The sequence below is a fragment of the Pelecanus crispus genome, chromosome 4 (assembly GCF_030463565.1).
Source record: "Pelecanus crispus isolate bPelCri1 chromosome 4, bPelCri1.pri, whole genome shotgun sequence".
Taxonomy (NCBI): domain Eukaryota; kingdom Metazoa; phylum Chordata; class Aves; order Pelecaniformes; family Pelecanidae; genus Pelecanus; species Pelecanus crispus.
In genome coordinates, this window is record NC_134646.1 from 36,921,387 (window position 1) to 36,945,796 (window position 24,410).

A 24,410-nucleotide genomic window follows, 5' to 3' on the forward strand; every position below is an offset into this window, starting at 1 on the left:
ACTTCAAACCCCTGGTACTAAATGGGATTTCTTTCCCTAATAAATGTAAATTTGATAGGCTGACTCTAGTTGCGTTTCCGGTTAATGGTTTGATCAGCTAAAATGGGTTGGTTGGGACTGGGAAGTTAATTGTGGAACCCTGGATTTCAGTGGGTACTTAAAGCTAGGAGCTGAAAAATGGAAGGCATAAAACAAAAAAACCAGCATAAAACACTCCTTAGGATTAAATAGTGGAGCAGACCGTGGAACGCCGCTGAACCCTGCCCAGTTTCAGTAAGCCAACTGCATGTTGAATTCCTTCCACAAAGTGGTGCAGGTCCACGTGACGGCAGAAAGCCATGTGCCAGAGAAGTGTGCAGCCCTGGGCTTGGAGCATTTGCAACACAGGGTGAAGTTCTCGTCGGCAAAGAAAAAAAACCAAACTGGAGCAAATGGTCCCTTTACTGAGCTACTGCATAAGAGGAAGGCACTCCTTGTTCCTCTGTAGGTTGTGCAGGGCCAGCAGAAGCACGTCTGCAATGCTGAACCTCACAGGCCAAGATGGGATGCGAACCTCGGAAGGGCTGAGGGATGCATCCATTAGGCACTCGTCAGAACTGAAAGAGCTGCAAGTAGGCAAAGCAGCTGTTTGGGGACATAACGAGGAGAAAGCGAGCAAACAACCTGACGCTAATTCTTAGAGGTAGGCACTTACAGCTTTTTGTGGCACTGGCCTCAGGCACTCGCTTCAGCAGCGAGCGACTTTGTCTTTTCCCCATCCCTCAGAAACCAGGAAGAACAACAGCAATGGCCTTTTTTTCCCCTTCTGCTAGGCATGGAGGCACATGTGGTCTTAATTACTGCTAGGTATTTTAATCATTGTTACTAGTGTGCTCACACTAATTTGCAGTGAGTTGTTAGCGTGCACCACTTATTTTGCATTCAAGTTCTGTGAATTTCCCTTCTCGGAAAAAGCAGCTAGAAAAGCTGAGTTTACGCTTGCTTTATTACAAAACCACCCAATACAGCTTCAGCTCTCTGTGTACTCACAGACGCCTCTGGGAACTTGTTTCCCGTGGCTGCGTGGAAATCACATTTCCGAATGCCACACTGGAGTGAGGGAGATGCAAATGACTGTATCATCTCCTGCTGTTCTTTCGCTCATCTGCCTTTGGCTGATGCATCCAGGGAAGGCTATGATGTCATGGCGCCTGAAGTACGACCAGCAGTCCTGAGGATACATGAGGAGGCACCAAAGTTCATTTGCAGCGAATCAGACAGAACAAAGCACGTGTCTTCTGTAGACACTCGAGCGGTTTTCTCTTGTGGCTATTCCAACAGCTTCTTCTCTAATAATTGCTTCACCAGCACAGGACTGGATCGTCCTTGTGTTTCTCTTTGTACCAGGCCAATTAACTTATTTAGAACTTTGCGATTTCCTGCTTTTATTGCCATAACCTTTAAAGAGAAAAAAAAAAGAAAAAAAATCAAGAGACCAGTGTTAAGTAAACCTGGACATTTTCACTCATTCACAGCCAAGGTATGAATATTTTTGTCCTTTGGACCACTGTGGTAGAATACTATAGTTTGGGCTAAGATGTTAGTTATAAAAACTGCCTTCAGCTTTGCAGTAAGCTCCTGCTCTGCTCTCATGAGACAGCAGCAAGTCCCTACAGCAGCAGGGCCTTACAACTAATAGAAAGATCTCCTCTTATTGAAAAAGCCAGAAAACACTTTTGGATTTTAACAGCGTCTGCAACTTGAACAGCGACTTCCTGGAAAAGAGCCAGCAAAAGGAGACTGACTTCTTTTTGCTAATAGGATCTACCTCTTCACTCAATACAGTTCAGTTATAACAAGTAATTTGCATCAAATCACAATCTATTTGATAATATCTGTGAGGTCCTTCAAGTGCAGATGTAGGTGTTTTTGTAAGAGCATGGCATTTCCTTTAAGCACGGAATCCTTTGCAACGTAGCAATTAATTAACTGATCAGAAATACGACCTCCTATCAGACATCCAGCATTTGATGCAGAATCACCTGCAAAATAGCAAGGGCCATATTTAAAAGCTAAGCAAAGACGCTGGAAAAAAGCATTGGCAATTTCACTTTCAGGCATTTCTAAAGGAGATGCTACTGCTGAAAGACAAGCTTCTGGCCTTCATATTGTTTGTGTGGCAGGGAAGACATTCTCTACGTTGTCAGAGTTATTGGGCAAAACACGATAGCTTCAATTAAACAGGATGCCATATTTACAGATATTAAGGGAAGGATTGCGAACATATGAACACCCACTGTGCCAATACCAAGCACAAATGCAAATATTGCCACTCATTATGGTATCCGAATTATTGGCAGTCTAAACTCTTCTCTGGAATGTCACAATATGGAAAGGACTCATTACTCCCGATCTGCTAGAAATTACCTATACGGGGCAGAATACAGTACAATCCGGATAGTGCATTTTCGTAAAGTGTTCCGTGTTGGCTTGAGCAACTGTTTGCAAGTTAGCTCATTTGAAAGAAAGTTACAATCAAGAAGCAAGGCATGTTTTTTTTCCCCCCCCGTCAAGTACTTGGCTAACTCCATTTTGTAAGGTAAGCTCTCGCAGCAATTTAAAGCAATGCATTACAGGCCTTCAGGGCAGCTTTTGCCTTGGCAAAACATCACCTGGAAACTGAGGCCGTTCTACTGCATTTGGCTTGACTAAAACAGTGGAAAACAGAGAGGAATTACTCTCTCGGAGAAAGCATTATTATTGAAATGAGAGTGTAGTTATGGACCTTCGGCTTTTGCGCTTCCCAATCAGCTCTAATGTTTTTTCTATCCACACTTGTGCTTCCGTACCAGTATGAAAATACAGCAGCACTTTCATCAGGCTCTGCAAATGAGTCAGTCTGATGGAGGTCATGCCGACCTACTGCAAGCTCATTTTCTTTATCAAAAGCTCTTGCAGAGCTGTTAGCATCCCCCAATGAGATCCGGGGTGGGTGGTATTGTTCTCAAAAGATGTTAATGTTTTTTTCCAAATGGCAAATGTATCTAGACAATGTTTCTATTACAAGTAAGCTATTCACTTCTGCTTTTACATTTTCGCTCCAGAGAACATGTAAGCACTTGTTTTCATTTTGCTTTTTTATAAAGCAGATTTGAGACTCTGACAAAATCCCTTCCCACTCCTCCCCTTCACGATCAACAAGGGTTTTTTCCCTTCTTCCCGGCTCAGACCTCGTTGGACCGATGAGCCACGCAGGCTGCTGCGTGTCCTTCCAAGGAGATGGGGAAGAGCCAAGTCCCCGTCTTTCCTACTGCAGCACTTGTGCTGCTGCCACAGCCCAGCAGCAGAACAGCAGAAGGACGGCAGCTCCGGAGCCACTGATGCCGCTGCCGCGGGGTGCGGCTCCTCCCCACCCCACAGACGCTGTCAGGCAGGAGAGCCAGCCAGGCTTGTCTCTTGGCAGTGGAGGGAGGCAGGGACATGGCAAGGAGACAGATGCAAGTAACATTTTTGCCTTGCCAGCCTCTGATACAGTCTCTAATTCCATAACTAATATATGCCTTGCTGGAGGTAACTTCGATCTCCAGCTTCAGAACAGTTTAACAGTGTCGCCCTAATATCACAACAGCTGACATAAAAATCAGAGTTATGTGGCTGGGTGGCCAGGCCAGGTTAATGGCAGTATAGCTGAAGAGGGAAAGAGCCCCACAGTTTTGCTTTCCTGCATTAAATTTTTATGGTCTCTCAGAATGACTTAGCCCGTTAGCCAGACTGGTAATTTCTTCTGCTGATCATTTTGTGTATGCTTCAATTTCCCAAAAAACACTTAGTAAAATAAGAAAGGAGAAGAAAAGCCAGATAATATCTGAGCAGCACCTTTAACGCTCCCATACTGGCTCCAGAGCTCAAATGCCAATCAAAAGGAGAAGGAAAAAGGCCATTTTAACCCCCTTTTTAGTGCCACAGACTGCCACAGTGCACAAGCTTCCCAGCACCATCATAATCACCTCATTTTCTTGTCCATCAATCACCGCCTGGCAGATCTGTTCAAGCTCTTTTTGATCCTGCATCAGTTCAAGTTTCTTTTCTTTAACAATTTCAAGAGGAGTCTTCCCTTCTTGCTTCCACAATTCCGCAAGCACCTGAAAATCACAATGAATAGTGGAGGTCAGTGTCTTGACGTATCAATGTTGTTTACGTGCAATATTTCGGTTACTGATCCAAGAAGCCAGATTTTAGTTAGAGCAAGAGCAGATTGACTAAACGTGAACAGACCCAAGATTTAATCCTGTGCCTCGCTCGCTGAAAGAGCTCTTGTACCCTCCCTCCTTTTCTGCATCCTGGAATAAGACAAAGCATTTTCACTCGCTGCATGAGTGCGGCAGGCTAATGGTTCGCAACCGGTGCTCTGCAGCCCACCCCAGTACCGGGAGCTGCCCACTACTACCAGAGATGGTGCCTGCTCGAAGAAGTTTGCCGAGCGCAGCCCCCGTCTGCCTCGCTGCACTTGGCCGCCGCTCCCTCGCTGGGAGAGGGGGGCAGCACGGCAAAGACTGTCACGGACTGCGAGGCTGTTCCTCAGGCAGCACTCGCGCTCGCGTAACTCACAGGAACTGCCTGAGAGCACTAAGAAAATGCATTTCCATGAGCAATGTCTCTGCCCGGGAACTGACGATTAGCTGACTATTGTACCAAGTCCAATCCCAGGTAACTCATCCCATTACCAGTCCTCATCAGCAAGCTGTAATGAGGATACGTATGACAAAGCAGAAGAAAAATAGTGCCGAGCAGAATGAATGCAGTGGCTCCAGCCCACCTATGCATCACCTCCAAATACTGGGTGACCCCGGGCCTCCGGAATAATCACTTGTTAACGCTACTGTGTTTTCCTACGCTGTAGCAGGGCTATAGCCCTGGAATAAACTCAAGAGAAGGGAACATTTGTAAAAAACCAATTTCCTTGGGCAGTCATTTTCTGTATTCCCTTTGCTCTTATTTCAGAGCTGTGGGAGGAGAGAAAGAAAACCCTTATTAAAACAGCTGCTTGTGCTCCATCCTGAGCTGAAGATATAATTGTATGTTTGGGCCATTGCTGTGTACCAATATGGAAATGGATGTCACGTCAAAATTTCAGCATTAAATACTCACTGTGGGATGAAGAGGAGGCTGGGATGGGGAGATGAGAAGGGCATTCAAACTGCATGTTAAATAATTAGCAGGGCAGCAAGACAACTTAGGAAGAATGAAGCATATGGGACGGTATCTTAACTACCCCAGCAATTTTCTTCAGCATGAAGAATTTTCTGGTACAAAAGACCTTCAGTTAAACAATTTTGTAGCCCCAACAGGTATTTAAGAACCATGCATTGACGCAATTCCTGCAAGAGGAGATCTGTTTGCCAGCAGTACCCCAAAGCTTTTTATGGGATCTTATCACTCTGCTGGAGACCTTGAGAGAGGGTAATGACACGCAGCTGTACTGTGGCAGCTACATCTTGTTTTTTCCCTGTAAGAGGGTTAAAGGCAGATCACAATATTAAAGTTACTGATAAGCAGCCAGAGTTACAACTGCTATAAGTAAAGCTTTCAGCTGTTTATATCTAAATAAATCACTGCAGTATATGATGTCTTCTACAAGATCTTCCTTCTAGTGCAGTAGTTAAAAATCATGCCAGTGCTACCTGGAATACCCCCAGAAAGAAACACATCCAACAGAGATTCAACCCGTCTGCAGCCGCTTGCCTTTTTTTTGTTGCACTCCATTGCTACCCTAGGCAGCCCCCTCCCGTTCCTTCCCTGAGGGACCAGGCAGGAAGCTCTCTGTCCTCGAGGCCTCCTGCGGCACCGGGACGGTGCATCACCCCTCCAAAGGAGCCCTGTCCTCTTCGCACAGCACAGCCCATAGCAAAACACCCCAGAGAGTCTGAAGCACTGCACAAATCAGGGGCTGGACAAGGAATAAGCCATATCGCTCTCCTGGAAAAAGGCAGATGTGACTTTTAGGACCGGTATGTATTCAGGCAGGATGCCATGGGCTGCAGGAGGGGAAAATCTGCAACAAACAAAATCTATGCAGCCGACCATGGCAGAGTTACCCAGGAGCGACTCATACATCAGGCTGACTTAGATCAGGGGCAGGACAGCTTGACAGTCAGAGATCCAGCTCTGATTCTCTGCTATTCCTATGCCAAATGGCTCCTGGCACTGAGAAAAGCTTGCCCATTAGAAACCTTCAAGGCACCAGATTTTCCCTGTGACATCTGCATCATGTGTACTTTTCAATTTGGTAACAAGCATCTCCACTTAGCTGGTAGAGCAACAATGTTATCAAGGCCCTTGCTTGTTTACAGGTATGTAGGAAAGCAGAGAGATGTGGCCAAGCCCTGTCAAAGATGCACTGTTAAAAATGTGTTTCTCCACTTGGCAAGGAGTACGAATCTAAAGAAAGCAGTTTAAAAAATGATTTCAACTCATTTACACAAACTGCCTGCACCGGAACAGGAGGATCAAATTATGAAGTCTCCAGAGCCAAAACGAGAATCTCAGGCCTCATTTCCATTACTGAAATCTCAGTAGTTTCTACTATTGATTCTTGCCTGAGCGTGATTAGATTTTAATGATGTTCTGCGGTCTCTACCTACAAAGGCATAGCAGCAAACCATTGGTCAAGATGAATTAATCAGGACTTGCACGTCTGGCTGCCACAGGCATCGTATCAAACATTTCGCAACCGGTGAACGTGCCAGCTGACTGCTGTGCCTGAGAATGCTCCAACTGGAAACCCTATCTGCAGTGATTTGCTGCCAAGGGTGGGCGGGAAGCAGCAGGCAGTACCACTCGAGTCAGTCCTGTGGGCATCTCTCCTTTCCAGTGATGGAAGCCTCGATGTCTGGCACTTGTCCCTCAGCCTCTGACAAAAGCGAGGGGCAGGCTGGGTCCAGTCCTCCAGATGGTATAGCTGTAATTGTCAAAGCAGATGGTTCTGTTTAGGTTTGTGTACTGTACTCATTTCCCTGCTACCTACTTTAAAGTAGGGGCGCCAAGTGGGTCTGCTGAAGTTATTCCTATGCAGCTGCAGAAGCAAACAAGACCTGGGGTCTGCTCTGCTCCATACCCTGCTACAGATCCCCAACAAACATGCGACAAGGGTGTCCATACGGAGTTGCTCCAGCACGGCTCTTCAGCAGCAGGGGCAAGTTTCTGCTTGCCTGGCCCAGGACCCAGCCTCCTCCCACAATGTCGTAACTCAACAGCAGGCCCCGTATGCCAGAGACGTACTCACTGCCAGCCCTGCGAACGAGGACCAAGGCCCCGTCTCGCACATACTCCCCATCAGACTGGTTTCAGTCCTGGGCGAGCAGCACTGGCACCTCCTGCTGTGGGCTTCAAAACGGTGCCTCCGGGGTGGGCCACAGCACGTGCCTGTGCAGGTGCCCTCAGCCAGGACAATCCAGGACGTGCTCACCCCACAGCCCTGCATGCCGGCAGAGCTGGAAGCTGCTCCCCTTTGCACGGGCACGCCAGTCTGACACTGCTTCGGAGACCTCTGGAGTAGGATGCTGTATTTGATGGCAAGTTGGGCGTGAGCTCTGTAATTACCTAAGTGGTAATTATGTAAGCACACAGTGCCCTTTCCTTGGCATATGCATCCTACCATACAACGTTCTGCGTTTATAATCGGTACTCACAGCTTTTATCTGCCTGTGTTTTAGTGTCGTACACAGCAGAGACCTAACACAAAACCTCTTAAAAAATTTAAACTGTTAACAGCTCCCTGCAGCGAGCGTGTATGTGTATGCCTGTCTGCGCGCTCACCCCATCGAACCCTTCCATCCTTTCTCATTGGATCTGTCTCTACCACTGCAGTTCATTCTCCCCCACCCCAAGTGCTGCAATTCATCTGCCGTTGTGTATATATAGCCCTTTCTGCCCCTGGGCCACCCAGTATCCCTCCCTACTGCTGAGAATTGTTATAAACATTTGTTATTCTTCTGACATCCAGGCAACCGAAATACTTTTCTAAACGTGGCAAGGTTTCTGCAGTTTGATAGCATCACTCAGTGATGGCAAGCAGTACTGTTATTTCTCTGTGTCCAATTTCAGAACACTGAGGACAACATGCGCATTACAAGGAGTTGGTAATTAAACAAGAAAAGCATCTCTGAAATTCTTGACATTTCATAACCTGTCAGAAGTGCTGGCACACAAATATATCACAAGGCAAGAAACTCCCATAGAAGAGCATTAGTTCCCGGTCTCTACCTCCACAAGGAAGCCGAGAGTTAAGACCGGAGTTCTGAAGCCTCCTTTTCAAATGCAGACACTGAACTGATGGGTGTGCCATAACCCGGCAGGCACAGAACTGCTCTGCATGCCAATGCTTTTCCTATTAATACTTTATATCCTTTTTGAGGCTTTTACTTTTCCAATCCAAAATTTCCAAATGCACATGCCTGAAGTCAGGCACTTAAATCCTTATTTATGATGCCTGTCATATGCAACAGGCTATTCACAGAAGCAGACCAACAAGATGACCAACTTAGTTAAGAACCACAAGCATGTCCAAAAAAGAAAACAACAAACCAAGATGTTTACGTGTCTCCAAGTATGGTAAAGAGCCACATCTGCAACAGTCACAGTTGATTTATTATCATGCAAAAAAAAGTGAACTGACTTCGACACGATTCCAAAGTTGTACTTGGATTAATCAATATGTGCTAGAAAGATGGAAACCCGCCCAGTGTATTTCAGAGTGTTAAAAGCTTGAAAGCAGACAAGGCAAGTTAAATATCTTCATTGCAAGTTAAATATCTTCATTAACAGTTTCACTGATGAACACCTGAGAAGAAGCAGTCATCTACTGTACTTGTCTAGAGGATAACTAGTCTGAGAAGACAACGCATTCCACATAAATGAGCTGGCAACAATTTAAGGTGAATGACAGATTATTCCCTATCACAAAAAACCTCCAAATTTTGTCTATAGAGACACCAGTCACCGTAGCCGTCATAAGCAGTTCACAGTTTTAGATACAGAGCTGCTTTTTCGGACTGTCCTAAGCAAGACAATAGTTAAAAAGAGGAGAAAACTAGCTTTACCATCAGTACTTGCTTGAGAGGCCCATGACAACACTTGCTCAAAAAAGCAAGGATAAAAGAAAGGCCAGACCTCTCCACTTTTGACTCAGGGGTACACCAAAGCATAACTCTTTTTGTGACTGCACTCAAGTGGATTATATCCTTTTCCACATGCTAATGCTTGGGAACATAGACCTTACTGTCCTTTAGTACCTAGTAGATACTCTCAGCTTAACTGCAAGTCATGGATTAATTCCTAATGACCTTTAACTCAGGTCTGACTTGAACTGCGAAATTGGGATCTAGTGTCCAGCCTGTTCAGAAGCAGCATTTATTTATTTGACTTCAGTTCACATTGCTTAAATCTACTATTTGACTTGTGCCCCCTTCTAACACTGAATATGCAGATGTATCTGTAAGATTATATACATGTGAGGGATTTTCATGTATTATATGTATAGTAGGTACAAAATTTATCATTTATCAACACTCCAAATAATTTCCTTTTAAAGCAACTGATGTACTGGTACATGCTGATTGTAAAATTGCTACATGAATGGAGTAAGCAGCCACAGGTTCAAAGTACAGTAAAATCAAAAAGGTACTCACCTGCTTTGCTGCTGTAGAAGAAATTGCTTTTTTTTCTAGAAGGTTCAGAAGGTCAGCCAGGAGAAAAGAACTGACTGGGCTAGGGAAAAACAGGGCAGAAGTTACCTCAGAGAATAAGGTGAAGCAATATATCTAGACTACTGTTGCTTGCCTGAAGATCCCACAGTTTAGCATGACAAGCTAGAGTTTTTCCTCATGATACACTGTATTCAACTTTGGTATTGACTGCTTGATTACGCCTTACCATTGTCATATTCCAAAGAAGGAAGACTCTGATTACTACTCCTAACTACACGGTCCTCTTCTCTGCAAGATATTTAGTTAACTGCATTCAGTACGACTGCGTCAAGGCCTACATAGCACTGCCTAGCGTAAAACACTTCACAGATAATAACTAAAGCAGAAGCGAGCAAGAGAGTGACACGATACCATTCAGGGTACATGAGAAAAGGATCACTTTTGTTTCACCACTGTAGTAATCAAGAATCCTGACCTTTCCTTTACCGTAAGGGAATGTTGTTTCAGATAACTGAGCAGGTCATTTAGAATCCAGCCGATCACTTTCTTTGGCTTCATCTGGGTCCCTTTTACCACATTTTCAAAGAATTCTGCTAATCCATCTTCATTCTGTTTAAGAAAAGTTAAATGCATCAAAAAGTTACCAGAGTGCAAACACGTTGAATTATACAATTACATTCAGAATATAAACACTCAATCCTAAAGTAAACTTGGTTTTGTGAATTCACTGTCAAGTCACAAGATTTTGGAGTAATTTTGTTAACGTAACAGCAAACAAACTATGTTCCATCTAGAATAGGTACATGCAGCTTATCTGCCAGCCTGTTTCAATGGAACTTCCAATAAAAGAGTGATCTTTTTTTCTTAACTCCTCCCTAGAATTAGCCTTTGGGGAGAAGCTTTCTCATGTTCTTATGTGTTTTAAATATGTGTAATGCTAGAAAACATAATGCTGCCATCTAACAGGCTGTCATGCTACCTTTTACCAAGAAGAGGTTTTTCTTGAAACTGTCTACAGGTATTTCACTCTTGATCTTGCAATCGCTTCTATTTATTTTGGATTGAAGGAGTAAGTTTAGCTTGCATTCACCCTTCAATAATATGGAAAGGTCACACCGTAAGAAGCAAGGTTTTATTTTTCTAGTTTTTTCAGAGAAGCTACGTAAGCTTTTCCACAGCACCCTAAATGCTCAGAAGGTGTAACAGTAGGGGATTCAATTTATAGCCTAAGTGAAATCTGAGATTGTTTTTAGAAGAACAGATACTGCACAGTCTGTTGAATGCTGTGCTGTTTGTCATCAAGGCATTGATGGATCTTTAACTGTAGTACAGAACTCATTAGGTCTCCTGAAGGCTGAAGAGATATTAAGTGGCAACTCCTGCCTTTCCAAGGAGGAATCCAAATCCAGCGTACCACTGGACTTCTGCAGTGTGTGGCATAAATGCACAAGAGAACAAGCCAGCTCTCAGAAGTTGTGAGAGGTAACAGTTTAGAGACAGCCAAGGAGCTATTCTAAGTATACTATCATCACAGCAAAAACATTTTCCAAGCACATACTGACTGCAGCCAGATCTCTCTGAACAGTTGTGAGCAAAGAGTGCAGGTACACACTAAACCAAAGCCTGACTTTTCCACTCAAACACATCCCATCAAAACAGTCTCACTTGCCCTTGTTTTTAAAGGCAATTTATCACCATAGCAATACAGAATTTTAGACTTTCCTCCTCCAAACTTTCACAACACAGACTTCCAACAGCTCTAGATACCACATTTTTCATTAGTAATGATGTATGGCTTTTGAGAAGACTGCAGATTACTGCTCTCTGTTCTGTGAAACAGAACCAAATGTACTTAGATTAATGGCTGGTGTGCTGTAAAACTGGTGTGACAAAAGTCAGACCCATCCCCTTTACCTTGAGACCATGAGCAAAGAAACCAAGTTCTCAGCCTAGGAAAGCCACTGAGGTCTTTTATGAACCAAGGTAAATCCTGTAACTCCCCCTATTTATCTACCTAATACACACAGACATAACCCTTCTTTTCCAGTGTTCTTACAAATTTAACTAGCGGTTACTTTGTAATCAAATGATGTAAAATCTAAGGCTAAATACACTAGAGGGACAAATTTGGCTTAAAAACCCCCACCAGTAAAGGAACGATGTGATTACCAAAGCACAGGAAACTTGATTAAAAACTGTGTGTGTGTTAAGTGGAATTACTAAAATGATGCATTACTAAATACTGTACTCTTTCTAATTCACCTCAGGATTCATTAGCACAAACAAACACTGATTATTTAAACAGCAGGTTCCCTTCCACAAAAACACCTGTCCAATTTAGGCAGGAAAAAGTGAGCACGTATAAATGCTGGTTTCTTTACTCATGCTGCAGAAGGTTTTACAAACACTCCAGGCAGAGTAGGTCTAGCTACAACATTATGCACATGAAAACAATGTCTGCAGGTGCCACATGTCTGAATGCAGACTACGCAACTCAGACGCAGCACGTCCATCACGTATAGGCTGGAAAGCGTATCTCTACCAGTGGGTACATTCAGATTTCTGGATACCAACAACCTGGCTGGAGCTACAGCTCTGACCCTGCTGCCACACCTTTGAAAATCAAGGACAAACATACTCAGCCTTCACATTTTAATCAGATGATTTCCAGGCAGCAAGAGGAGAAAAGGCCAGGAATACTCAGAATTATCCATGCTAACAGGTACCAAACCCCATACTCACTACTTGTTCACATGAAACCAGACATATTCCCGAAAATTCCTTTGCCTTTCGTTTTAGTTTTTTTTAAAGTAAGTGTCAGTTTCTGTAGCCGAAGAGTAGGAAAACCCAGCAATGCTAGACTGAAATGAGTAAGGCAGAATGTCAAAACATCAAAATGACTGACAGAAATGAAACATTTTCCTTATTTTCTTGCCATATTAGAAAAATGCAGGCATAACTTGATTAGCTTCAATTTCTAGATACTGTACTACTTGAACTTGACTTTAATTTGTTCTGCATTTTGGTCAACCTTCTTCATGCCAAATTCACTCCAACTACCAACACACACACACCTGTCCCTTGCCATAGATCTGAGCTGAAAACCACTGCACACACTAACATGCTGGTTTACAGGAATGCTAACTGACTCTTCTCACTTAATTCTGAATAACATATTTTAATCTTCATAGAAGGAAAACCAGAAATCTGGAACCGCAGGACCGTGTTTGTGATCCAGGCCCACTCGGTGCTCCCATTACACACTAAATATGCTGTAACTTATTCATCAGAGTCTCACTGGCATGAAATCTGACATACCAATATTTCAACCAGATGCAAATTTCTTTCTTAAACATGGTTTAAACCATCATTTACTAGTACTGAGATGTCAAAAAAAATAGTCGTGGAGTGATTCCAGATGCTTTTTAAACAATACATTATTTTACAAAATACCATGGGTACAGTCTTTAGGGACATTGGGTCTGTAATGCAAACTTATGCTTTTAAAGACCAATAATGTTTCCCAAAGAACTGAAGAAGCAAACTACATCAATGTTAACAAATAAAATGTAATTTTCTGCTTTCTTATTGCCATTTTCACCATCACAGTTCCCACAATAACCAACTGTGAGGTAACAACTGCTGGAAAAACGTGCAAGATTGTCAGGGAAAAAAACAGAAAATCTAGCCCATTAAAGGAGACAAGCACAGCAGTCAAAGAAAGTTCAAACTTTTTCCTACAGCTTCTTATAAAATTATTTAAGTTCTAAAAACAAGCATAAAGTCATCCACACACCAACATGTATGAGGACGGCGTGTCATAAACAAAATGGTCAAAACCAACTTCTACAGCATTCCACTTTTGACTGTTCCAAGGATTCACCAATGTAATTGTTCCACCAAAGCAATAAGCCAAAGCCCAAGTGGAACTGCCACTTTTATCCGAGTAAGCAGGAGAACAGCAAACGTACAGGAAGACTTGGAATTCGGATGAGAAAGGAAGTGATCAGACTGGTTTTTTCTAATGCTGTACTGTGACAACTGATCTATTTTTTGGTTGGACCTCCCCAGACTTCAGCACGCTTTTTGAAAACAAAACGTCACATTAATGTCTATGCCAATACATCTTATTTTTTTGACTCAATAGGAAGCAAGACAAGAATACTACAATACCATAACTAGCAAAGTTGTCAGAGATCCTTCTTGACTGAAGTATTTGTCAGCCTACCAGTTTACGCAGCAAAGTAGAAACTGCACGCAGAAATTGAGTGCCCAAATACCACAGAGTCTAAGTGGCTCAAAGAATTGTATCTTTATGAATAAGAAGGGTTCTGCATGAAGAAAATCAGAAACTTGATTTATTTTTGCAGTTTATACAAAACTGCCAGAAATGTAGCAGTTTACACTTAAGAAATTTCAGATATAAAGATACTAATAGGTAATGCTCTCCTTCCATTTCAGTACATCTTGTAATCAGGCAAACCAGGAATCTCAGATTCTCAGTACTGCAATACATACAGGTAGCTATTGTATATGAGAATAAAGCTCATGAAGTACGCTCAGAAACTAACTTGCATGCTGAAGTATGGTACTGTTTTATTATAACTTTGGCGCATAATGTTTTCTCTAACAAGTTGGCGCAGAACAGAGATTTTGCATTTTAGAGTCATCCCTCTACCACTGCCATTTATTTAATGAGCACTCCTGGGCGCTCTAACCTGAAAGAATGCTCATTAGATTTGTGCATCTGGCCCTATCAGCAATCTTCTGCAACTTCTGATGTAAGCTTAACGCAGCAATGGACGCACCGTTTTCAGATGAATTAAGGTTAACTAGTCTCCCAGTGAACAGGCAAGCAACTTTTATGGAGAGTATACATGCTGACATTCTAATACACAATAAAAGAAGACCCGCAATGAAGAACACGTTCGCTTCATGCATTCAAATGGATGCATTATCTTATTACAAGCTGAATCCCAAATTTCAGCTTGGAGCTCATTAATTGTCTCATACGTTGCAAAAAAGAAAAAAAGTTAAAAGGGAAAAAGCAAAGGCAATAGTGGATTTCAGAGAACAGGTGGAAAGAAAGGGCAGTTGATGAGGCAAATATATAGGGCTAGTTGACAGAGTGACAGAAACCACACAGCAGAAGCCATCAATACTAGCAAAATTGAAACACACAAGAAGTGGGTTGATGCCAAGTGAAAGGAGTGGGTGTGCTGGGTCTGGCTGGGATGGAGTTTATTTTCTTAAGAGCAGCCCGTAGAGTGCTGTGTTTTGGTTTTGTGAATAAAGCAGTGCTGACAACATGTTGATGTTTTGGCTACCGCTGAGCAGTATTTGCACAGCATCAAGTCTCTTTTTCCCACCCTGCCCCCCACAGCGAGTAGGCTGAGGGTGGGCACAAGGTTGGGCAGGGATACACCCTGGACAGCTAACCCAAACTGACCAAGGGGATATGCCATGCCACATAACACCATGCTCAACAAGAAAAACTGAGGGAAGGGGATTTCTGGGGAGGTAGTCATTGGTCGGAGACTAGCTATGCATCAGTCTACTTGTGGAAGGTGGTGAGTGATTGCATTTGCATCACTTTTGGGTTTTTCTCTTCCTCTTTCCCTAACCTAAGTGTCTTTATATCAAACCATGAGTTTTCTTGCTTTTGTTCTTCCTATGCTCTCCCCTGTCTCCCCCCTGGTGGGGGGAATGAGCGAGCAGCTGTGGTGCTTAGCAGCTGGCAGGGGTCAACCCACCACAGAGGGGGAGAAGAATAAAAGAGTCAGAAAAAAGAGTTCAGGACCTATCTGCCTTTCTGAGCTCTGTTTATTTCAATATGTGAGAAATATGTTGATGTGAGAAAATGCATGCATGGACAGGAATACTGGCTGCGAAATAACATTTTCCAGCTTATACAATGAAATAGAAAGGTAAGATACTACCCAACACTTCTTGCTGCTATCAGTGCAGCCTCATGACTTTGATGAGACTTACGACTCACCTGCCCACCAAACAGCAAAATATCTGCAACTCACTAAAATGGCACACCACCACAGGGGCAGTTTTCCTAACAGCTTTCTTCAGAAGACAGAACCAATTTTTTTCTGTAGAACCAGCTTCTGTACAAGTGTATTAAATTACAAACACACAAAGGAAGAATATTAGGTAGTTAAGTTAGGTGCACTGCTCTCCCTCCATTCATAGTCAAAAGGAAAGGAACTCCTCCAGAGGACAATTTAAAGTACTTACGGTTCCGCTCTGAATCTTACTCTACAGTCCTTTTCCATCTGTCTCCACTAATCACAGAGGTAACCAAAGCAGGACACTGTCCTAGCTTAACTGGCTATGTGAAATGTCTAATCTTGGGTGGGTATACTAATGCCCACACAGTTACCATTGGCAAACGGAGATGATGCAGCTTGCATTTAAAAAGCTCGAAGTCCTTCAGAAGAATTTTGGAAGTTATGAGATTTTGCTGTCATGTCCTTACTCATATCCATATTTGCCACATCCTTTTCTTTCTCATCCCCTCTTCTGAACCCACCCCTGGTAAATTGCATTGTGAGGTCAAAGTTGACATTGTACAGCTGGTTTGTGTATTTACCTAAGAATAAGTCTGTTTTTTTCAAGATAATGTGGAAGCCAGATCAACTGGGACATGTGAAGCTGAAAGATTTAAACTTTGGGTTTTGCTTCTGCAGTCAGGAAAAGATGTCTATGAATTTGTTAAATACTGACAATGTGCCCAGCCTTGTACCAGACCCAAAGACAGGAAGAGCAGGCACTTGCAGACAAGGATTTGTCAGCAGTAAGTTGTACATTTGTTGCAGTCAGTCACGGGTGCATCCATGTGTAGACAGACAAGATCAATATTAAATAATAGTTATTTGACCGCACCTTGCATGAGAAATGCTTCTTCTAGGCACACTGTGTATGGTTTCTTTTTCCCACCCTTCTGTGTATATGGCTCCAAGGTACAAAGTATGCATTGGACATATTTCCAACTAAAAAACATCCATGAGAACTGACAGCTGGTTAATACGACATTTGTAAATCTTTTCAAAAACCGTGCAACTTCGACGTTTCTAGGCTTATTTTAGCACTTGATCAATAGACCTACCAATAAGGTGAAGCTGTGTTCAGGAAGAATCCCATACTGTTCAACAAGCTTTGCTCTCTTCACACTGGGGAGGTCAGGAAGTCTCTCATGAATCCAATCAATATTTACCACTTGCTGATGGTTCAGATTAGCTGGCAAAGATTTAGCATCGTACAGAATCAATGGAGGAAGGTTTGGCTCTGGCATGAACCTAGTGAAAATGATTATTTTCAGTCAGAAGCTAAACAACAAGAAATAAAATTTATATCACAATTTATGCTTACCTGGAAGTTGTATTGCTATTTCAACCAAACAAAATATTAAAAATTCATGACTCGGTATATCACTGTTAAGTAATAAGAGATCAGCCCCTGAAGTGCTGGAAAGCCCCCGTTTTCTTTCTTTGAGTATTTGCCACTGATTGTCCAAGAGTCAATGGTAGAAAAGGGGTAATTAAAATATTTCTGCACCCAAAATAATAATAAAAAATAACAACAATAATAATAGATATGGAAACAACCCATTCCTTTTGGCATCAAGCATGAATTGTGGATCTGGACAAAACAGGAGTGGACTGGCAGGGAAAAACACAGATTGACAGCCAACTGCCAGGAGTGATCTGGGCAGGTTGCAACCTTTTCCAGACTAACTTCAAAAGTCTTGATGAAATCTCATGCTGTGCTAAAAGCAAAGTTACTGTGCTCAGCGGGGTGCCATCACAGAACAAAAGGCTCCCTTAAAAAGAGAAGGCCAATTCAAACCACTAGAATAACTGTGATTGAAGCAAAAACCTCACTTACATGATCAAATGAGGGGTTCAAAAATATCAGAATAAAGGACCCTCTACATTTACTATAATAATTTCTGTTTCAAATCTGCCTAAACATGGATTTTAAGTTTAATGTACAATGTGTAGCAGTAAGTTACAAAAAAATTGAAAAACACTGTTTAATACTGATCATAAGCTTAGTACTAGTAATAATCTTTCTGGTCTTTATTTGAAATATCTTAGAGTCACCAGTTTTGTCTAGGTTTTCATGAATTTTCTTTTGCATTTTGTTCAAATTAGTCTTGCTAAATAAGCCTCATGCCAGCCCCTACCATAATAAGGAATTTATTAAATGATCACTGCCTTTTCTGATGCATTTCTAAAGCAGATTTAAATTTAAAGTTTGTGGGATGTTTTCAAAATCGTTGCTCTGCTCTGGTAAGATCAGTGGTAGAATATATGTAGATTTAAGCATGGAGAGGCGGGGCCTGCTATCTGAAAATCATTTCCCTCAGTATTTACTTAAAGCGGGAGCAATGCTTAACTCGGAACATTCTTACATTTTATGTCAGGTATTCTTAAGAATGCACTCGTACTGGCCACAAAGTCAACCTTTAACTTACCCACTCTGAGCTAAGGTACTCCAGCTTAGTTTTTAGGAAAGGTCTACAGGTTTTAGCAGAGATGAGACACAGTTCCAGATCTGAACTCCTCAGACTAGCACCAATTTTGATAGATCTCTTCCCCTTGCAGTGGAAGGCAAACTTCCAATACATACTCACTATACTAACTTTACATGCTCATTACACTGACTACATTTAAGAAAAGAAAGAAATTCTCAGTTCTTGAAATGTTAACTTTATAAAAAAAAATACCGATAATCCTGTTTTCCTTCTTTGTCTCTCATCGGTACAGTGCACCTAAAATAAAAACAAAACAAGTAAGATGTGGTAAGAGGCACACCACAGAATTAGTATTACGGCAAAAACACAAACCAAAAACTTCACCTCATGAAGATTAGGAGAGCTTCTTAAAGCCACTTCAAAGAATGTGTACATGTAACAGGGCAGTCATTTTCACACAGACACTGCCTAATGTAGCACACAATCTGTTGTGAAAAAGCCTCAACTTTAAGGATAAATTACTACCTATGAGGAGTCTATGCTTGTGAACATAGCTTTAGAAGACAGAAGTTGAGCAATACTATGTTACCTCTCCTGATTATGTCACTTGTGGTACCCATGGCACTCTAAAGCTGCTATTCCTGATGTTCCTCCAAAACAAAAACTCACCCAAGCTTGGAATCGAAGGCTCTTGTTTCATTCAGAATTGTTCCTCCTTTTTCAAGTTCTTCAATTTGCCTCTGTATTTCATAGTCTGACAGAAACAAAAGAAAAAAGAGTAAGCTTGTTATACTGCACTATTAGCTTTTGTACACTCCACTATTTCATTTTTCACTGCTATGTAATAATGGAATAGTTTGTTGTTTTAACCTTAATGAAATCAACAGCAGTAGTTACAGGCAGAATTATCAGTCACTGTCACTCTCTCCAGCACCGTTTCTTTCTTTGTGTGTTTTCCTCATCTTCTTTCATTCCCTTTAAACAGAAAACATTTTCTCCCAGGCACTGCAGCCAAGCCATACATTCCTAGTGACCTTCCAATCACTCAGTTGAGTTTTCTTTTGGAGATGTAATAATCATCCTTTCTTGCTCATATCCAAGCTGCATCTGAACTTCACACACACCACCTACCGTACTCAGTGGAAAGCAATCATCTACATTGGAGGACACAGAGCTACTGTTAACATATTTCAGCGCTAAACATGCTAGGCATTGAATCATCTGCTTTATTTTTGCAGACAGAGGGTTACCTCTGCAAGAAAACTGCAGACTAACATGGCTGCTATCCCCACAGTACCCCATACTAAGATTTATTCTGTCAGGGAGCAGGAAGAGCAAGGCTGCTCCACAAGGAAGGGTAAGCCAGGAGCCGAGGGTGACCACAGCACAGGCAGTGCCCTCACTGTCTGGTGCAGTCCCACTGGTCTGAACAGCATGGGCAGAGGCATGTGCTACTAACAGGGTCCACTGCCAGTCTCAGTCAAGGTGAGGGGATGAGTTGGGTCCAAGGTCCATCCAGGGAGTCCAGTCAGCAGCAGCAGGAGGTAAGTCCAGAGACAAGACTGGGAACAAGACTACAGAACACGTCCAAGCTCCATCAGGAGACAGGACTGAAAACTGATACACCTGTGATGTAGCTCAGGCAAAGTCTGAAGGGCCCAGCCTGAGCTTAAATGGGACTTCTAGACCCATAGGTAAAATGCATGGATGGAACACCCAGATGAAGCTAGTCAGGGCATTTAAGGCCAATTACTGCACTCAGGAGCCTGACATTTCATGTCAGACCACATAAAATATTTACAATCCTTCTGTAATGAAGCAACCATTGTTTACCTACTGCTTTTGCCAGGAATCGTAGGCTATTGATATTCTTCACTTCAGTTCTCACTCCGTAAGGCTCTCCAGGGTGATGCACAGAAACATTGGCATCCACTCTCAGCTGACCCTCTGTAAAAGGAAATTTCATCAACAGAATAGTCTGCCCTGTAAACTAGAGTAAAAACCTTGGGATGCATTAATAAACTGCATGTTATGTGCAGAGCATCAATAGCAGACTTCCTTATGTTCAGAAAGGAGTAATAACCACCTCATCATAGCGTTCTGTTTGTGATTCAATCTCAAGACTCTGCCTCCAATCATTCAAAATTTTCTGAGAATACTTTTTTAAACAAATTATTGCTCATCATTCTTCTCAGAGAAAACTGTATGGTGCAGTGCAGCACAGATCCTCTAAGCCATATAGTGAAAAAAGCTTCTGATTCACAGCTCTTAAATAAAGGGCAGAATTAGACAAGCAATTTAAAATGGTGGATTGTGAGCTTCCATTCCTCTAAAAACAGCATAAAAATACCTTTTGGAATTAGAATTTGACGGATATATACTACCCCCAGCATGGAACACAAGAACTTACAGTTATGTTGAACAGATTTACTAAGGTATTCTTGGAAATTTACAGCTCAAGGCCAAAATGTGGGAAGTAGTGGATTTTTTTGTAATTTTCTTCCTCTCCTTCACGAAACTGCAATCTTACCCCTGCCCCAAATTTCCCTGGCTGCCAAAAACTGAAACTGAATACAAAGTTTTACATAAAAGCATCCTGCACTTTTAGTCCGAAATGGAATAATGTCCTTAGAGATCTTTAATGACTCAACCACAAGTAAAGCGTAATTGTATCTTTCTAAGTTTTGTCCCCCTAAAGACATCCCTTCTGAGAAGAAAAGGCTTGACACAGTTATTCAACTAGAGGGAATAAAAAACCAGGAGAGGTTGTACTAAAAAGAAACATCATTTTTCGCATATTGCACAGTGAATGTCTGGAGCCTTCCTCTTTTTTTTTTTTTTAAATTTCAAATACCAATAAAAAGAAACAAACACTTAGCATTTAGATACAGTAGCATTATTAAAGAGAGTGCAAAATGGCTCAGAGTTAAACCTGTGAAGACGTCTACAGCTTCAGAATCCATTCTGGTCAACAGATGTAAATTGTACCAAGGCCTCTCTAGTTTGTAAAAGCAGGCTAGATGATAGCACACTAATTTCCTCTGTCTTCATAGAGTCTTGCCAGACATGCAAATCAAGGACAAAGGTGCCAGAATGACCCAACATCTCTTTCAAGAGAAGTGTTTTGCATGTGCTCCCTCTTTGGGGTGAAATGAGCACTTGTTCCAGAAGAGGAATAGTCTTGTACTGCCCTTGCTTCATTTTGAGACATGACCTGCTTCTACTTGGATGTAGGTGTCAATGTGACCAGACAATGAAGTTAATCAGGCATAAGTGAAAGGAGAGCCAGGCCCCAAATGTTCTTAAAAAAGCTTTTTTCCTGCAAGCCTGCTTTAAGCCCAGCTTCTTTTCCTTTCACTTTGCAATGAAATCATCTTTTCATCTGTTTGTTGTTAATGAAATAACACCTGATAAAGCTGGGCACTTGTCTTCACTGAATACACAAGTAGAACGCAGGTAGAACATGAGAACATAAAGCCTGATTTGAAAGCAAGTAATTACGATGAGGGAAAACCACAGTTGAAAGCCCTTAAAAACACCACCTTGAAAAAAAAAAATCCAAATACTTTTAAAGCCAGCTATCCTGGAGGAAAAACATTCCCAACATTGGAATTCTCTGCTAAAGTCTGAAATCTCACTGCAATAAAAGATATCATAGTGCAATTCCAATGGCAATCTTAGGGCCAAATTCAGTAGTGATAAATGATGTATGTCCATGAAGGCCTTTAAAGAAGCATGCAAACTGGCTGCTTAATATTAACAATGGTTCCCCGTTTGACGTGTAACACTAGTGTGAGAAAAGATTCAGAGGCATATATAATGTCTAGCAATTATTATTTCCCCCTACATTAAACCAGATTTGCATCACTAGCCAATTTATTGGATCCCATTCACTGGGTGATACATGCATCCACTTGTACTATGGCCTGAATTTGTTGCCAGAGCAGTGAGGCCAACTGCCACAGGCAAAAATATAGCTTACATTGTGAACACTAATAGGCAGCTGATAATTGGGTGTATGTGTAGAGGGGATGAATGCCCAAAACTGTACTTTTAAAGTCTCAAGCAGAAGCCTGCTATTTGCTAGCTGTAACCATGGGCTGCTTGTAAATTTTAATAACATTAGGACTGAGCAAAAATGGCATGACCTGAATCCTCCAATTAACAGAGACATGAGACAGAATCACGTGTTAGGAGGCTGATCACAGCTGTGCTTCTGCACATGACCTATTGCGAAAATTAGGGCTTTAGGGTTCCAGAAAGAAGAGCTGGTGCCAAAAGCAGGGGTTCCCAAAAGAGGAAGCGGTCTCAGAAAGATATTAGTAATCTTGGCTAGAGAGATCCTGGAGCTGAGGGAGGATCCCAAAGATCAGAGAGATGCATGGAGACAAATGTCAGGGGATGGCTACGGACCTTGGCCTCTTAACACCTGAGACTGGCATCTGCAAGCCTGCTGCACAGCACGAACCAACACAATTTTCCGGCCCACCTCCCCAGACCAGCAGTGGTCTCCCTAGTGGGAATTTGAGACCTAGTGAACATCATGCTGGAGGAGAGGGAAGGACAGAATGAGTATGTGAAATGATCAAGTAGGTTAAAAGCTGCAATCCCATTGGTTCTTAAATTAACCCTGGCACCAGTATCTGGTATGCGCTGTTGTTTACTCCATCTCACCTATAACACCAGCGTAAGTTTACTGCCCTACACCCCTCTTATTAGCTGAGACCTGACACACACAAGATGATCCATTATGTGTGATGGAGGAGCCCTGCTTTCCTGGACAGAACTGAACACCTGCCCACCAATGGGAAGTAGTGAATGAATTCCTTATTTTGCTTTGCTTGTGTGCACAGTTTTTGCTTTACTTATTAAACTGTCTTTATCTCAACCCTTGAGTTTTCCCACTTCCACCTTTCCAATTCTCTCCCCCATCCCACCAGGGCAGGAGTGAGTTAGCGGCTGTGTAGGGCTTGGTTGCTGGCTGGGGTTAAACCCCAACAGTCCTTTCTGGCACCCAACATGGGGCTGGAAGGGTTTGAGACAACAACAGGTTTGAATGGAATGTGCTAGATTGAATTTATAGCTGTTACTGCTGTTTAGCTATTAATCGGCAGGCTCCTGTGCTTGCCATGGGGCTTGCTTGCCTTACCATGTATTAGACTCCAGTGCTCGTTAGTGGCTGTTTTTTGCTTTTTCTACTTGCTGTACTGCTTATCATCTTACTCTGCTGTGCCTGGGAACATTTTGATAACATCAGTGGCGATGTGCCTGGGCTGGCAGATGGCCAGGGCATTGCTGCTGAGTACTTCCGTGCTGGACATGCTAGAACTTCAATACGAAATGGAGTCAAAAGGCAGCCAAGTGGTATGCCACAACTGGTATCACTAATGAGTTTTTCTCAATCCTTTTGGCAGCAGAGTGCAGGCCACAGTTTGCTTTCACTTGGAGGGGGTATCCAGTACACCTGGAATCGACTGCCCCAGGGATGGAAACACAGCCCTACCATTTGCCATGGACTGATCAACACTGCACCGGAACACGGTGAAGATCTGGAACACCTGCAGTACATTGATGACACCATCATATGGGGCAACACAGCAGAAGAGGTTTTTCAGAAGGGGAAGAAAATAGTCCAAATCCTTCTGAAGGCTGGTTTTGCCATGAAACAAAGTAAGGTCAAGGAACCTGCACAGGAGATCCAGTTTTTAGGAATAAAATGTCAAGATGGACATTGTCAGATTCTAACAGATGTGATCAACAAGACAGCAGCTATGTCTCCACCAATAGGCAAAAAGGATCCACAAGCCTTCTTGGGCGTTGTGGGTTTTTGGAGAATGCATGTTCCAAATTACAGTCTGACTGTAAGCCCTCTCTATCAAATGATGCAGAAGAAGAACAATTTCAAATGGGGCCCTGAGTAATGACAAGCCTTTGAACAAATTAAACAGGAGATAGCTCATGCTGCAGCCCTTGGGCCAGTCCGGTGTCCTGGTTTCGGCTGGGATAGAGTTAATCATGTTCCTAGTAGCTGGCATAGTGCTGTGTTTTGGATTTAGCAGGAGAAGAATGCTGATAACACGCTGATGTTTTTAGTTGTTGCTAAGTAGTGTTTATGCTAGTCAAGGACTTTTCAGCTTCCCATGCTCTGCAAGGTGCACAAGAAACTGGGAGGGGGCACAGCCAGAAGAGTTGATCCAAGCTGACCAAAGGGCTATTCCATACCATATGACGTCATGCTC

At 42.5% G+C, this 24,410-nt stretch overlaps 1 protein-coding gene across 1 annotated transcript in view; it reads right to left on the reverse strand.

Annotated features, from left to right (window-relative positions):
- Positions 1 to 1,282: 1,282 nt before the first annotated feature.
- The window catches only part of GATB (glutamyl-tRNA amidotransferase subunit B), a 45,152-nt gene continuing 22,024 nt past the window's right edge, over positions 1,283 to 24,410 (reverse strand). Inside the window, exons 6-13 of the mRNA XM_075709481.1 lie at positions 20,005 to 20,118; positions 18,841 to 18,925; positions 18,424 to 18,468; positions 16,801 to 16,990; positions 10,159 to 10,292; positions 9,666 to 9,744; positions 3,987 to 4,121; positions 1,283 to 1,437 (exon numbers count right to left, since the gene is read on the reverse strand). Coding sequence (XP_075565596.1) covers positions 1,309 to 1,437; positions 3,987 to 4,121; positions 9,666 to 9,744; positions 10,159 to 10,292; positions 16,801 to 16,990; positions 18,424 to 18,468; positions 18,841 to 18,925; positions 20,005 to 20,118 — 911 coding nt within the window. The 3' untranslated portion in view covers positions 1,283 to 1,308. The remainder of the gene's footprint in view (positions 1,438 to 3,986; positions 4,122 to 9,665; positions 9,745 to 10,158; positions 10,293 to 16,800; positions 16,991 to 18,423; positions 18,469 to 18,840; positions 18,926 to 20,004; positions 20,119 to 24,410) is intronic.